At 30.4% G+C, this 18630-nt stretch overlaps 1 protein-coding gene across 1 annotated transcript; it reads left to right on the top strand.

Annotated features, from left to right (window-relative positions):
- The first annotated feature begins 1191 nt into the window (after nucleotides 1–1191).
- On the top strand, nucleotides 1192–3471 carry LOC139844932 (small ribosomal subunit protein RACK1-like). Its single transcript, XM_071835149.1, has 2 exons — nucleotides 1192–2157; nucleotides 3158–3471. The coding sequence occupies exons 1-2, from the start codon at nucleotides 1270–1272 to the stop codon at nucleotides 3257–3259; spliced, it is 990 nt and encodes a 329-aa protein (XP_071691250.1). The 5' UTR covers nucleotides 1192–1269; the 3' UTR covers nucleotides 3260–3471.
- Nucleotides 3472–18630: the final 15159 nt, after the last annotated feature.

Here is an 18630-nt window from a genome sequence, read left to right as displayed (position 1 = left end):
CTTTTATAAAGTATTCAATATTATTGGGTAAATCGTATTATATATGATTAAAAAGTATGTAATAAATAAGATAAATATCAAAATTAAATAAAATAATAACTAAAATCATATTATTAAATAAACAAATCAAGCTCGAGCCGAGCTCGAGCTTACTTAAATTCAGACGAGCCGAGCTCGAGCTTTATAAGCTAGACTCGAATCGAGCCGAGCTTAAGCTCGAGTTCACAAATTCTAAATGAGCCGAGCTCGAGCACAATCGAGCTCGAGCTCGGCTCAGCTCGTTTACACCCCTAGATGTGATAGAAGATAATGTTTTATTTCAATTTGTATTTGGCTGGCTGTTTATTTATTTATTTATTTATTTATTTATTTTAAATTTGTCTCCGTTTCTATATGTCTTTTAATTAATGGGAACGAGTGTTTGATTTTATGTCTTCTAAAACATATCTATTTTCAGATTAAGTGGCAAATTAAATGATATAGAAATACTATATCAATTTTTATTTACTGAATTAGGAGCTATACATAGAAAGGCCGTTACCTTAAAACTAAATAGTAACTTTACTCTGAAATCACATTAGATTAGTCAACTGTGTTACTGTGTAGTGTTGGACTGTCCATCTTGTACTGCTTAAGCTCTATAATCCTTTATTGATCGTCTTAAGTTTGAACAATAGTTTCAAGATGGGTTAAGATTACCAAATAGTTTTGTACTTTTATTTTTGTTCCAATGTAGACTATATACTCAGAAAATATCACTAGTCACGTATTTTCAAAAAGTATTCTAATGTAGGCTATTGGTGACCGGTTACATGCGTGTGCAGTTCCTGGGGCTAATGATAAGAAAGCTAACACGCGGGTGAGGTTGAAAGGGGTCGGTAGCTACTTAGTCTCATCCGAGAGTCGAATTGATTAGAGTTTCAGGTTCCTGATTACTTCTTTAAGCTTTGTGTTGCGTCAGATCATGTTAAATTTCAACTCTGAATAACAAATCGAGAAGTCAAAGTTTATGAGATTTTAATTAAACGTTTTAAAATTAAAGATGTCAATCATGAAAATGAAATATTCCATCAAAATGTATTTTAATTTCAATGTCCAAAGGGCCTGAATGAACCAAGACCCAAACATCCTTTCTTTATGGGCCTTATACCCTAAAAATCCAAGTATAAATACACCATTTTCAACCATTAGGGTTTCTCACTGCCTCTCACTTTCGTATCTCACATCTTCTACCTCGAGCTTCAACCTTAGCTAACCCTAACCCTAACGATGGCCGATTCACTCGTCCTACGTGGCACCATGCGAGCCCACACCGATTGGGTCACCGCAATCGCCTGCCCAATCGACAACTCCGACATGATTGTCACCTCTTCCCGTGACAAATCAATCATCGTTTGGCGTTTAACGAAAGAAGACAAAACCTACGGAGTCGCACAACGCCGGTTAACCGGTCACTCTCATTTCGTTCAAGACGTTGTTCTTTCATCCGACGGCCAATTCGCCCTCTCCGGTTCATGGGACGGCGAGCTTCGTCTCTGGGACCTGAACGCCGGAACCACCGCTCGCCGTTTCGTCGGTCACACGAAAGACGTTCTCTCCGTCGCGTTCTCAATTGACAACCGTCAGATTGTCTCTGCGTCACGTGACCGTTCGATTAAACTATGGAACACTTTAGGTGAGTGCAAGTACACTATTCAAGATAGTGATGCGCATACTGATTGGGTAAGTTGTGTTCGATTTAGCCCTAATAATTTACAGCCAACAATTGTGTCTTCTTCATGGGATAAAACTGTTAAGATTTGGAATTTGACTAATTGTAAGTTGAGGTCAACTTTGGCTGGCCATGGGGGTTATGTGAACACGGTGGCTGTTTCACCTGATGGTTCATTGTGTGCTAGTGGTGGTAAAGATGGTATGATTTTGTTGTGGGATTTGGCTGAGGGTAAGAGATTGTATTCATTGGAATCAGCTTCAATAATTCATGCTTTGTGCTTTAGTCCAAATAGGTATTGGTTGTGTGCTGCTACTGAGAGCAGTATTAAGATTTGGGATCTTGAGAGCAAGAGTATTGTGGTGGATTTGAAGGTTGATTTGAAGCAAGAATCTGAAATGGCTGCTGAAGGAACTGCTACTCAGACCAATGCTGGCAAAACTAAGGTTTTTATTGCATTCTTTTATAATTACCTTTTTGTTCATCTTTATTCAGTTGTTTTTGTTAGTTTGATTAACTGTTTGATACGGTATTTTGTGCTGAATGTGTATAATGAGTTGCTAATTTTGAAAGTAGTATGCTTGCTTTATGTAAATTGCTAGTTAAAATTTTGTAGCTTGTAACATTCACAAGCTTTATTGGTGTATTAATGTCTTATTTTGTTAATTTTTCTGTAAGTGTAGGGCATTGAGTTTAGTCAAACAGTGTGTTACTTTAATACTCCGTATTTGGCTAACTAATTAATGCGTCTTACTTTGATAATTCACTGCCATTCAACGGCTTGATGAGACCATATATAATGGGTGGTTGTTTCCCCCAATAACGCCTATAGTGGGGCGTTTGTGCGTTTTTCAATTAAACACGGGAGGAAATTGAGGCATATGTCAATGAAACATGCTCAAACGCCTCACTCCACATCAGCTTCACTGTTATCTATAGTTTTAGGGACTGCTCTAAAGATACCTCGTATTGTAGTTATCCGTTAGGATGTTTTTCAATTTGAGTTTTACGAGGCACATGTAATAATAAAGAACAGAATTGTTTTTCCTAACACCATTTCATTCTATTTCTACTTCTAATATCCTAGATGATGACACATATCATCAATTAGTTATCTATTAACCATTAATTTTGATACTTCTACGTGTCACTATGTTATTGATTAGGATTATTCTATAAAGAAAGAGTTGGTTTATGATTTAGCAATGCACATGTGTTTTTTTGTGATACAGTGTGTTGCACTAGGTTTATTGTCATATTCCATCTTATGTTTACAAAGTAGGTTGTACAATGATGTGTTTTAGTATGTTAATATTTGTTATGTGCTAGAGATGGTTTATCGAGCTATCTGAAATTGAAAAGCATGTGTTTTGCAGCTAATAAAACGCTGTTTGATGCTTGTACATATTTGAACAATGTCTTTTTTATTGGCGTTTAACAATGCAGGTTATCTACTGCACAAGTTTGAGCTGGAGTGCAGATGGGAGCACCCTATTCAGTGGTTACACGGATGGAGTTGTTAGAGTTTGGGGTATTGGACGCTACTAGAACTTTAAGATTAATCGTCTTTTTTAAATTCCAGCAGCAGCAGAGCCAGCTTATAGCTGCGTAGGTTTCAGTTTGAACATTGGATGTTTTTGTTTCTATGTTTTAAGATATTATTTACTTTTTGATGATGAGAGTTTTGGTGACAATTATATTGTAGTAGTTACCTTTCAATGTTTGTTGCTTGTTTTAAGAAAATTGTGGGTATTGCGTTATCTAGCAGTCTTGACTTGTTATAATCTTTGGTGATCATATGCTTGTTACTTATTGTGCCTTGAACTGCTATATGTACGCCTGTTTTATGTTTTTATTACTAATAATACATGTTGCGTGTGGGTGCGTAAGACCACTTGTAATGTGTGTGTGCTTGAGCTTTTGTGACTCAACACGCTATAGCACATCATAGCATGATGTGATGTGGCCATCTATAGTGGTGTGCTGAGCTTAGGCACGGGAAAGGAAGACTGCGTGGCTTTATAGATAGATAAATGGCAGTTATTTTCAATAACCACTCTCCAGTAACTGTCTCTAGAATCTCTGATCATTCCTACAACCTACTCTACGTCCTCCAGCCTCATATCTCGGACTTTGAGCCAGTTCAGCTATAACAAGTCAACTCCCAGGTACGTCGCGCTACCTGTGACGTGGCATTGACTTGACAATGCTTTTATTTAGCTCAACCGATGTTCTTATTAGTGGTTAGCAAAGCGCCAAGTCGTGGCGTGACATACGTCATTAATAGCCAACTAAAATCCGCTAGCACTACAATGGTCTAAATGAATGCTTGCGATATACTCGTCTTTTTCTCTTTCCAAGAAAAAGTTTGTTTATAAAGTTTTCGTTTTTAGCCAAAAAAAAAAAAAAAAAAATTGTAAAAAGAAAAGAAAAAATTAGATGCAATACTTGCTATTAAAATGTTTTTCAAAGATCAACACTAGTGTTTGGTCTAAACTACAAGTAATTGGAGTTATAAACTATATCTAGTCTTGTTTAAATTTCGTATGTTTTTTTTCGATTGCAACAAGGTAAGTATTACTTTTATGCTATAATCAAAAGCAATCAAATCAAATAATACATCATTTACTTTTTGACATACACCACTAAAATTTAATTTTGGACCATTTTACCCTTTCTCATAATAAATTTAGGGAAAAGGGCCTTGAGTTAGAAAGGGTAAAATAGTCAAAAATTGTAGTTTGGTAGTGTATGGCAAAAAACAAGTGGTGTACGGATCAACTCCCAACCTAAAAACTTAGGAAGATGAATATAACCATTCAATATTTATTTATTTTGGATACATGTTAGCTTCCAAAAATGTTTACCAAAACATTAGATCACTTGCAATGCATCATTTCATTCTTAATTTGATATCATTCTGTGAGCTGTCACCACGACCTTTTACACACAATGTTTTTTTTTTTTTTTTCTTTCCAAAAACTACGAGGTAAATTAAATAGATCAATAAATCTAATTGTGTTAAAAATAAGTCAAACTTGCGACTAATTGAAAGATCCAACAATCTTTGTTAACAACCATTAAACCTAGACCCTAAGGCTAACCGAAACCATTGAACAATTTCACTAATACAATCCAAACCAACCCAAGAAAATCAATAAAACACGAAGACAAAGGATGTAAACCTAATGAAACATACTAACTAATAAAAACACATTTGAAAAAGACTTACTCAAGAATCCAATCTTTTAAATCGCCATCGGACGTCCCAACGAACGACAAACGTCCACAAACTAAAAGATGAGTGATACCAGCGAATAATAGATCTATCGCAGACCACAAAAAAATTTCACACTGATGTAAACTGTAAAAAAACGTTGTTAGTGGGTCGTTTAACAAGGGACATTAAGTGACATCTTTGACGTAAGCACAAAGACGAGAAGGAGCTTTAAGGCTGTTTGTAACGTGTAGAAAGACACCCCGTTTCTTACCTATATGGCATCAAGAGACGCCGAAATTGGTTGTATTGGGCCGTTACTTTACGGCTCGTCTTTGGCGTCGGGACGAAAGTAACACAACAAGCAACGGTTGTTTCTTCTTCTTTTTATTTTTTTTTATTAATTTAAAAATAATATTTTTATCCCTTTTAATACTTAACCCAATTATATTTTAACACATCATCACAATACTCAAAAGTAACACCAAAAAGTAACACCACCACTAACTCCACCCAAACAAGTAACACGTCCTAGTCATCAAAAAAGTGCAAAAAGGCAAGTGCCACCAAAAAAAGCCACTCACCGTTACGAATGGTCTAAGAGGATCCATAGATATTATTAAAAGGAGGGTTTCATGGTTTTTTTCATACAAGACCAAATAAATTTCTAAGGTTGAAAAGTAGTGTTTTGATACCCTCTATGGAAGAGCTAATGTGCTCGTTCATATAAAAGTTCTCGCTAGTAAAAAAAGTAGTGTTTGATATGACAATTAAAGAAAAATATACAATAAATTTATTTTATCATATCAGTTTAACTTAATATTTTAATTTTTTTAACAACGATATTGACATCGAATCCTTTCATTTGTCACTCACACAAACGTTAGGAGGAAAATCAATTCGCGACGATTTGGCAGTACGATCGAAGGTTGGGAAAAAAAACTCAAAGACATTCCCAAATCGCATTAATGTTGGTAGTACCATCAAATGTTGGAAACTCAGTGCTTGTCGTGAGAATCGAACCTGAATTGACAGTACCCCAAGTTGGATATCACCCTCTTAACACTCAAGCCAAGCTTCTGTCGTAACTTAATATCTTAATATTGAAATTATAATTAAAATATTGTAATCAAATAAATATATAAAATTAATATTAATATTTTGACATAAAATTCAAACTAATTAAAAAGAGAAACACACTGTTAGTAAGATTATATCTTTAATCAATTGAAAATGCAATAGGATAAGGCTCATGCCAATGTGACTTGGATAAGTTGTCAAGTCTTGGTTTTACTCCATTCTTCTCATCTTAAGTATCCACTGTTAACTTTTTAAAATATTTTTTTGTCAACTTTAACCGTAAATATATTTATTTGTGCTATATAATATTTGATGAAACTTATATGAATAAATTGAGTTTTCAATGTGTTTTCATTCCATATAATTTTCATCAAGTATTATATAATACAAATAAAAATATTTACGGTCAAAGTTTACAAAGAAAGACTTTGAAGTGGACACTTAAAATGTGACGACCCGAAAATTTTCGACCAAAGTTAAACTTTAATCTTTATATATTTCCGACACGATAAGCAAAGTTTGTAAGTTGAATCTCAAGAATTTTAAACTGTGTTCATACACTCATTTAACCTCGACCAAATTCCAATGATTCACGAACCATTATATGAACGAATATGATTATATATGTATATATGTATATATTATAACTTGAAACATAAATAAAATATTAGATTTAATACTTTACATGATTGTATCTGTTTCAAAATGTTTATCGATGGAATTAGAAGATAATATCAAATGATTGATTTATCAGATACATTGCATTATGATTACAAGTCTCTGTTAAGAGGTCCACTATGATTTGAGAAAATCTATTCCTTTTAACCATATTCGGAAAATGGTAAAGTGATTTACAAGTAAGAACAAAAGTGTCATTAACAAAGATTAGACAAAAGATAGTGGAAGACTAAAGTTAATAAAAATGATTTAGTTACAAGTGTACGAAAACGTTTTCGATATAATTAAATTTGATTAGTAAAATATCCCTGTTTAAATAAAGTGAATTTGAATATTTGCGATTGAATATATAAATAACTTGCAATGTGTTTTTAGACCGTGTTCATTAAAAATATATTGTTTTCAAAATTAGTTAAGTACGCAGTAGTAACACTCGCCTAGTAATGCGATTAATATTTAAAACAATTAAGTACATAAATGAATTATATCTATTTAAGTTTTAAAAATGAAAACGTTACGTGTTATATTATTTTTCTAAACGATTTTCAAACAAACTTTAAAATATAATTAGTTTTAAAAACTAAATATTATATTATTAAATAAATATTTCAACTACTTACAATACGTACAAATTTGTATTTTTAATAAATACATAAATATATATAGAAACATATATGTATTTTACAAAGTAATAGATATTATATTATCTTAGTCATAAAACGTCTAAATTAAAAATATACATTTTAACAAACAACGAAACATTGATTTATAGAAGCAAATGACCAAAACACTCAAATGAATAAAGTTACATTTTGAGTGAGATTGTTTTCATTGTTTAAATCTATTGTTTTATTAAGGGTACGAGTCATTAAACGTAAAAGGCTAGTTTTCTTAGTGTACGAAACGACGTTTGAAAAACAGAAACCAGGACATGAGTCGAGTGACAACGTCCATGTCATTTGTGTAAAAATTACATTTTTACCATGAGCGTAAATATAATATAATATATAAGTAATTATATAAATTAAATAAATATATATTAAATAAATATATAAAACCGTCGGCAGAGTTCAAACAAAAGAATATGGGCTGTAAAGTGACCCCATGCGATCGCATGAGAATCACACTATCCCACCATGCAATCGAATGGAAGAGGGATTCAGCACTTGTCCATAAAACTCGAACGTATCTGTTTTTCTGCTTCATTTTTTCACTTCCTCTCTCAATCTCTCTATATTTATATATTTATAATTACTATTATTATTATTATTATTATTAATATTAAGATTATTGATATAAATCTTATTATTATTAGTATTAGTATTATTAGAAGCGATATTATTAGTATTATACATAAAATACTACGACGAGGTTCTGCTCGCATGATTTCAAAATGAGTTTCCGAGTAGGATAGGGCTAAGGAAATATTGGTTATAGCTATGGAGGTGATGGGTATGGTTCATGGGTATGCTCGTGAGGTCAATCTAGTGTTTATCATCTCCGTTGTGTTTACGTACCTTTCCTGCAATATTGAATCTCAATATTGATACGTGAGCACTCATAACTTAACTTTTATATATTATTAGTGTATCCCTGACTAGTGCTCGAGTAATTAGGATTATGCATGCTTGTAGTTTTGATATTGCCATTAGATAGGTTATGTTGAATCTTGAATTAGTTACATATGCCATTAGATAGGTTATTTTGATATTGCCATTAGATAGGTTATGTTGAGATAAGGTATAAGATATGCATGTCGTTGGAAAGCTGGCGAAAAACTATAAACTTTTCATTTAGATATCGTATGGTTTTGATGAACGGATTAAAAGATATCATCAATTGAACTATCTATAATTTTAAAGTATTATTGTAAAAATGATTATCGTTATCGTTAACGTCATCGTTATCGTTATCGTTATCGTTATCGTTATCGTTATTGTTATCGTCGTTATTATCGTTATTATTATTATTATTATTTAATAATCAATATTATTATTATTATTATTATTATTATTATGATTATTATTATTATTATTAATATTATTAAAATAATTAATATTTTTATCAAAACTATCAATTTATTATTTTTATCGTTATTACTATTAAAAGCATCGTTAATATTAAAACTATCATTTTTATTATTAAAATTATCATTTTGATAGAAATATCGTTGTTATTATAAAATATCATTATTATTATCATTTTAGTATTATTATTAAAAATTATGATTTTTATTATAATTAATATCATCATTAGTAAATAAATATTGTTATTGTTGTTATTATTATTAGAATAATAATAATAATAATAATAATAATAATAATAATAATAATAATAATTATTATTATTATTATTATTATTATTATTACAAAATAATACAACTTTTACTTATTGTTATTATTATCAATATTATTTTATCAAATAAATATGTGATATAAAGATATTTTTATCACACGTAATATAATTACATTAATAGTACATACCACTATATTATGATATTAAGTGAATTTAATAAATTTTATTACTTAAGTTATATAAAATTATATTTTTATCATATATAAATTTTAATATAAATTTTTATTTATAAATGACTTGTATTATTTACTCTAACAAAATCTGATAAATATATCTAAATATATAAAGCGACTATATTTAAGTTACATATTAAACATGTATAGATTCTAAAAATAATTTTTGAATTATATGACTTTTACTAAAGTTTACATGATAATCTCGAGCATTAGGATTGTGGTACACTATGACTTGACCTAAATTATTTGATAGATATTGACCAACATATATATATATATATATATATATATATATATATATATATATATATATATATATATATATATATATATATATATATATATATACTTAATTTAGGTTCGTGAATCTGAGGCCAACCTTGCACTTGTTCAATGACGTTATATGTATTTTTACTACGGAATACAGTATGGTGAGTTTCATTTGCCTTTTTACCCTTTATAATTTTGGGCTGAGAATACATGCGAAATTTTTATAAATTTTTTACGAAATAGACACAAGTAATCGAAACTACATTATATGGTTGAATGATCGAAGCCGAATATGCCCCTTTTGCTTGGTAGCCTAAGAATTAGTAAACCAGTCTACTAATTGACGCGAATCCTAAAGATAGATCTATTGGGCCTAACAAATCCCATCCGTTGTAGCGGATGCTTTAGTACTTCGATGTTGTTTTATCATGTCCGATGGATGTCCCGGAATGATGGGGATATTCTTATATGTATCTTGTTAATGTCGGTTACCAGGTGTTCAATCCATATGAATGATTTTTGTCTCTATGCATGGGACGTATATTTATGAGAACTGGAAATGAAATTCTTGTGGTCTATTAAAATGATGAAAATGATTGATTACAGTAAACTAATAAACTCACCAACCTTTTGGTTGACACTTTAAAGCATGTTTATTCTCAGGTATTAAAGAAATCTTCCGCTGTGCATTAGCTCATTTTAAAGATATTACTTGGAATCATTCATGACATATTTCAAAAGACGTTGCATTCAAGTCGTTGAGTTCAGTAAAGATTATGATTAAGTAAATGACAGATTAGATCATTTATAGATAGATATTATGAAATGGTATGCATGCCTGTCATTTTCCGATGTAATGAAAGTTTGTCTTTTAAAACGAATGTAATGTTTGTAAAACGTATCATATAGAGGTCAAATACCTCGCGATGTAATCATATGTTATTGTATTCGTTCTTATGGATTAGGACGGGTCTTTACATGTGGTATCAGAGCTGGTTTAACACCGTTGGTGTGGGTTAGTCGTAAAGGAGGTTCTCACAGTGTTACCTGTGACGAAGCATTGACTCTTACTCCTTGCGATCCCTTACGAGGGTTGGCAGTAGCCGAGAGGCAGCCCTAAAATCAGTATCTGAGGTACACTCAGTGGTCACCAGGCGGTTAGCTGGGAAGGCACTGGGTGGGACGGTGGTTGTCCCCACTATATTTATATGTGGTATCAGAGCGGTGGTCTTAGCGAACCAGGTCTGCATTAGTGTGTCTAAATGATAAGTCGTTAGGATGCATTAGTGAGTCTGGACTTCGACCGTATCTGCATGTCAAAAGTTTTGCTTATCATTTTGTGTCGAAAATCATCTACTTATCATCCGTAGAAAATTACCTGCTTATCATTCTTAAGTCTAGACACGTCTTGCTGCATTGACTGCATGAATAGTATACATAAAAAATTCATATCTTAGCGTATCTGCTAAATCATATCTTATCGTATCTATTATTGTAAACTTTGCCTGACATATTCCGTAACTTCCTCCGTAATCTACAAAATCTTTTGTTCTATATATATGGATATTCTATGTAATTAGAATACCACCCGATAAGCCGGAAAATCATTTTTATATCGAAAAATCCTTTATTCAATCGTACGAAATGGAATTCATCATTAATTCAAGTTCCTCGGATTCCGAAATGGAATCCCACTCCAGCTCCGAAAGCAGTGTGACCGGAATGAATCAACCGACCAGCCATCATCTATTCTAGATGAATTGGGGATGGGTTCATAGCCTCCTCAATCATTGGAGACAAGAAGAAGGTGATCTCTTCCATTCACCACATTGCCCTCTTGACGAAGAACCTGAAGCACTTACCGACGAACCAATTCGAAACACCATTTTCTCTCTCATTTCCAGAGTATCTCGTCACGATTATATACTACATCAAATTCTAGATTTTATTTATCCGCTCGTCCGAACCAACAATCACCCCGGTGTAATAGAAGAAGTCGACGATCTTCGCGCTCAGGTAGTGGCTTTGGAGAATATGGTGCAAATGTTACAAACACCAGCAGCAGCACCAGCAGCATAACCAGTACCACCATCATCAACGCCAACAGTACCATTACCACCTCCAACCACAACCACGTCATAAACCTCAACTTTACAATCTGTCCCACGAGCATCAACGTCATACGCCCTATAGATAACAAGGAAGACCAACAAAAACAAACGATGAAGTATTAATTCATAACTTCATCGGAGAAATATTCTATGGTGATTATGTAATCTCTAAAATTTTAGAGATTACTTATTCTAGACCTAACCATAAATCAGATGAGTAGACCGAAATGATAAAAGAAACCCTGACCAGAATGGTGCACGATTTACAAGCTAGACTTGTTTTACCAACAGCATCATCAGTACCGTCAGCGTCACCAGCATCGTCAGTGCAGCCAGCATCAGAATCAACAACACCTATAATATCACAAACTCCGTCAGTTCAAGAATCACTGTAGACATCATTACGAATCAATAACGTGTATATTGTATCAACGAGTTATGAAGAATTAACTCATTCTCTCTGAAGAAATTATATGTATATTTTATATATATATATATATTTTGAAATAAAAATAAATCTTTCCGTGCTAAGCTATTGTGTGTGAATCTTAACTACTCGGTTAATTCATATTACAAATATGCAATAATGTACGTCCTTCGGCCGCAACTTAACCATCGTTAACTACAATCTCTGTCTCAATTCAATAAATTCCAATTCATAATAAATCAAGTATATATTTGATTTTACACTTTCATCATCGATGTACCCGAAACTTTTCAGATAACATCATTCGTACCTTGCGAAGTCACAAGAATTTAACGAAAACCAACATCACGCCTCAACAAATAACGAAGTATTGATTCATAATTTCAATATTATTGAAGAAATACTTATGTAATCTCTAAAGCCTTCAAGGGATTATCCAATTCTAGTTCCAACTGTAAATCGAATGAGTTTAATTTAGTATTAACTCATTAAAATCTATGTTACATCTGAAGAAAATATATACATATATATTTTCATAAAGACTGTAATAAAATTCTTTTGTACAAAATATTAATTGTGAAATATTTTTTTTTAACGGGTAGGTAATACCCGAGATATATATATATATATATATATATATATATATATATATATATATATATATATATATATATATATATATATATATATATATATATTCACAATTAATATGTTACATTCTTCGAATCTGATTAAGCAAATTATCAACTATACTTCCTACTTTCACAATAATATACATTCTTTCATAAAAAAAATCAAAACAACCATACTCACTCAAACTCAATTACATATTCCGATTTTGAAACCTCAGAATTCAATTCGAGATATAACTGGTACCATCACTTTTAGATTCCTACATCTTTCAAAGCTATACTTTGACTTCAAAACTGTGTTGGAACATCAAATGTATATTAATGATTACAATCTGTGTTCAAACCCTTCGAAAATTTCTGAAGACACTTCAAATAATGAGCAATCGAGATGATGATCCAACCACATATTATCCACAGTTATGTACTTAAAAAGCTCTCGAAACCAAAGTCAAAATTCAACACAGATCTGTGTCAGATCCTTTGACATTTATTAGCAAAAATAACTTTGCAATTCCTTTTCAAAGTAGAAAATTCTATCACAGCTCCAGCAAGACAACTTCGATTTTTCATTCGGAGTAGCCTTATCATAATCTTGATATATATGATTACCCTTTTGTTACCGGAGAACCTTTTATGTTTCACCACATTAGCAATAAACTTAATCACAACTTCACTGATCTTTGACCTTCCGAAGAATCATTATATTTATCAAAACCCCATCATTTACTCATTCGCATCTTGTAACAAGAATTGACATACGAATCATCGGGAATTAGCAATCAGTATTTTGAAATCTCGTAGCATGTCTACGCCAACAGTTATATGTGTATGTACAATGTCTATCTCCTGGACTTACATACTTTGAATGTGAAGTTTCTGAAAAACACCTTGAACTGCGAACTAGTTCTTGAAATGCTGACGAAGCAGCAACAACTGTAAACGATCTTAACAGTAAAAAGTTTGATAATAAAGAATAGTGTATTGGCAAAGCTCAGAAAAAGAGAAGTTTTGGAACTGGAAACCGGATTGAGAAAAGTATGAAAGAGGTTGTGGACAAATCACAAAGACTGAACCTGACTTTAAAGAATCCAAATGATTCCGTGTCTGCTGAAGCCATTATCGAATACCTTGCTCCTGACTCTAAACTCTTGCGGACAATATTTTTCATCAACCTCTGATATTAGAAATTATAAGATATCATCGTATCTTTCATTTTAAATATCCTCCATATTTCTGAAGATATTTTCATAGCTATTCTTATCTGAAATCATTTATCTCTTCGCGTTATCTGTGTTACATCATAAAAGAAACTATTTTAGTTTCTAAATTCTGAAACATTCGTGTTTAAAATAGGAATATTTTGAAGTAGTGTTGGGAACTGAAGCATGAGTTAGTATAATATAATGACACTTGATCAACGTGATTATATTTCAGTAATTCATGCTGAGTTTCTGAATGAAACGTGATGATTCACAGATCATAACGTCATCATGTGCCATGTTACACGACTCTGTTATTATATTTAACCTCTAAAATATCAAGAAAATAATTCTTGATGATTCGGTCTTTTCCGAGGTATTCTAGCAATTTGACAAGTCAAGATCGTGCCATTACAATTTCCTTCTTAGAACATTAACAATGTTCATTCCGAAATTTATATCTGCGAATTATGGACCATTATAAGCGGTACTTACTCACAAGAAGAAGAAACGAAAGGACAAAGCTCCAAAATAGAAATTGGGGTATAAATCGCAGCAAATAAAAGAAAGCATTAACTGGAGATGACAATGATTATGGGAGACAGAAGCAGGGACATCGAAAAATAAGAGAAGATATAAAACCCAACAACCACCCAGAAATTATAAACCGTATATATCAATACATATAGCAATATAAAGACACGGGAGAACTAAAAACACTATAAAACCAAGTGTATAGTAGAAGTAAATAGATTCTTCCGGCGGTAGATGAAAAAGAAGAATGACCGATATGAAGGTTAGGAATATATCAAGAAGCAGAACTGGATGGAGCATATTGGTGAATGCTTTAAAGTATGAGTTAGAAATAATGGAAGGTGTGAGTTAAAAGTAAACGAAGGAGGTGGATTTATAGTAAAATATCCGACATAGAAATCAAAACAGATGATCGCATTTAAAGAAGATCCTAATTCCCTTGATTATCGAAGAATCAAATCCTATTACGAAGATTTTCTCCAAATCTATTGAACTTGGAAATCAATCCTATCTACGTCAAAAGATATGACGAATCTATACCTACTCATTTCACTCTTTTGGTGATAGCTTCACTCGTACTCTTCACAAAATCAAATGGTTTTATCCATATTACTCAATGATGATAAAACCCTAATCTTCAGCTTATATGCGTCATGAAAACATACTTATAGTCACCCATGACCATCCCAATCAAATTTCGGGACGAAATTTCTTTAACAGGTAGGTACTGTGACGACCCGGAAATTTCTGACCAAATTTAAACTTTAATCTTTATATATTCCCGACACGATAAGCAAAGTTTGTAAGTTGAATCTCAAGAATTTTAAACTGTGTTCATACACTCATTTAACCTCGACCAAATTCCAATGATTCACGAACCATTATATGAACGAATATGATTATATATGTATATATGTATATATTATAACTTGAAACATAAATAAAATATTAGATTTAATACTTTACATGATTGTATATGTTTCAAAATGTTTATCGATGGAATTAGAAGATAATATCAAATGATTGATTTATCAGATACATTGCATTATGATTACAAGTCTCTGTTAAGAGGTCCACTATAATTTGAGAAAATCTATTCCTTTTAACCATATTCGGAAAATGGTAAAGTGATTTACAAGTAAGAACAAAAGCGTCATTAACAAGGATTAGACAAAAGATAGTGGAAGACTAAAGTTAATAAAAATGATTTAGTTACAAGTGTACGAAAATGTTTTCGATATAATTAAATTTGATTAGTAAAATATCCATGTTTAAATAAAGTGAATTTGAATATTTTCGATTGAATATATAAATAACTTGCAATGTGTTTTTAGACCGTGTTCATTAAAAATATATTGTTTTCAAAATTAGTTAAGTACGCAGTAGTAACACTCGCCTAGTAATGCGATTAATATTTAAAACAATTAAGTACATAAATGAATTATATCTATTTAAGTTTTAAAAATGAAAACGTTACGTGTTATATTATTTTTCTAAACGATTTTCAAACAAACTTTAAAATAGAATTAGTTTTAAAAACTAAATATTATATTATTAAATAAATATTTCAACTACTTACAATACGTACAAATTTGTATTTTTAATAAATACATAAATATATATAGAAACATATATGTATTTTACAAAGTAATAGATATTATATTATCTTAGTCATAAAACGTCTAAATTAAAAATATACATTTTGACAAACAACGAAACATTGATTTATAGAAGCAAATGACCAAAACACTCAAATGAATAAAGTTACACTTTGAGTGAGATTGTTTTCATTGTTTAAATCTATTATTTTATTAAGGGTACGAGTCATTAAACGTAAAAGGCTAGTTTTCTTAGTGTACGAAACGACGTTTGAAAAACGGAAACCAGGACATGAGTCGAGTGACAACGTCCATGTCATTTGTGTAAAAATTACATTTTTACCATGAGCGTAAATATAATATAATATATAAGTAATTATATAAATTAAATAAATATATATTAAATAAATATATAAAACCGTCGGCAGAGTTCAAACAAAAGAATATGGGCTGTAAAGTGACCCCATGCGATCGCATGGGAATCACACTATCCCACCATGAGATCGCATGGAAGAGGGATTCAGCACTTGTCCAAAAAACTCGAACGTATCTGTTTTTCTGCTTCATTTTTTCACTTCCTCTCTCAATCTCTCTATATTTATATATTTATAATTACTATTATTATTATTATTATTATTATTATTATTATTATTATTATTATTATTATTATTATTATTATTATTATTATTATTATTATTATTATTATTAATATTAAGATTATTGATATAAATCTTATTATTATTAGTATTAGTATTATTAGAAGCGATATTATTAGTATTATACATAAAATACTACGACGAGGTTCTGCTCGCATGATTTCAAAATGAGTTTCCGAGTAGGATAGGGCTAAGGAAATATTGGGTTATAGCTATGGAGGTGATGGGTATGGTTCATGGGCATGCTCGTGAGGTCAATCTAGTGTTTATCATCTCCGTTGTGTTTACGTACCTTTCCTGCAATATTGAATCTCAATATTGATACGTGAGCACTCATAACTTAACTTTTATATATTATTAGTATATCCCTGACTAGTGCTCGAGTAATTAGTATTATGCATGCTTGTAGTTTTGATATTGCCATTAGATAGGTTATGTTGAATCTTGAATTAGTTACATATGCGGTTGAGATAAGGTATAAGATATGCATGTCGTTGGAAAGCTGACGAAAAACTATAAACCTTTCATTTAGATATCGTATGGTTTTGATGAACGAATTAAAAGATATCATCAATTGAACTATCTATAATTTTAAAGTATTATTGTAAAAATGATTATCGTTATCATTATCGTTATCGTTATCGTTGTCGTCATCGTCATCGTTATCGTTATCGTTATCGTTATCGTTATCGTTATCGTTATCGTTATCGTTATCGTTATTGTTATCGTCGTTATTATCGTCGTTATTATCATTATTTAATAATCAATATTATTATTATTATTATTATTATTATTATTATTATTATTATTATTATTATTATTATTATTGTTATTATTATTATTATTATTATTATTATTATTATTATTATTATTATTATTAAAATAATTAATATTTTTATCAAAACTATCAATTTATTATTTTTATCGCTATTACTATTAAAAGCATCATTAATATTAAAACTATCATTTTTATTATTAAAATTATCATTTTGATAGAAATATAGTTGTTATTATAAAATATCATTATTATTATCATTTTAGTATCATTATTAAAAATTATGATTTTTATTATAATTAATATCATCATTAGTAAATAAATATTCTTATTATTATTATTAGAAGAATAATAATAATAATAATTATTATTATTATTACAAAACAATACAACTTTTACTTATTATTATTATTATCAATATTATTTTATCAAATAAATATATGATACAAAGATATTTTTACCACACGTAATATAATTACATTAATAGTACATACCACTATATTATGATATTAAGTGAATTTAATAAATTTTATTACTTAAGTTATATAAAATTATATTTTTATCATATATAAATTTTAATATAAATTTTTATTTATAAATGACTTGTATTATTTACTCTAACAAAATCTGATAAATATATCTAAATATATAAAGTGACTATATTTAAGTTACATATTAAACATGTATAGATTCTAAAAATCATTTTGGATTATATGACTTTTACTAAAGTTTGCATGATAATCTCGAGCATTAGGATTGTGGTACAATATGACTTGACCTAAATTGTTTGATAGATATTGACCAACATATATATATATATATATATATATATATATATATATATATATATATATATATATATATATATATATATATATATATATATATACTTAATTTAGGTTCGTGAATCTGAGGCCAACCTTGCACTTATTCAATGACGTTATATGTATTTTTACTACTAAATACAGTATGGTGAGTTTCATTTGCCTTTTTACCCTTTATATTTTTGGGCTGAGAATACATGCGAAATTTTTATAAATGTTTTACGAAATAGACACAAGTAATCGAAACTACATTATATGGTTGAATGATCGAAGCCGAATATGTCCCTTTTGCTTGGTAGCCTAAGAATTAGTAAACCAGTCTACTAATTGACGCGAATCCTAAAGATAGATCTATTGGGCCTAACAAACCTCATCCGTTGTAGCGGA

Source organism: Rutidosis leptorrhynchoides, chromosome 4, assembly GCF_046630445.1.
Source record: "Rutidosis leptorrhynchoides isolate AG116_Rl617_1_P2 chromosome 4, CSIRO_AGI_Rlap_v1, whole genome shotgun sequence".
Classification (NCBI taxonomy): domain Eukaryota; kingdom Viridiplantae; phylum Streptophyta; class Magnoliopsida; order Asterales; family Asteraceae; genus Rutidosis; species Rutidosis leptorrhynchoides.
Note: the sequence above shows the minus strand (reverse complement) of the source record. Positions and strands in the feature narration are given on the sequence as shown.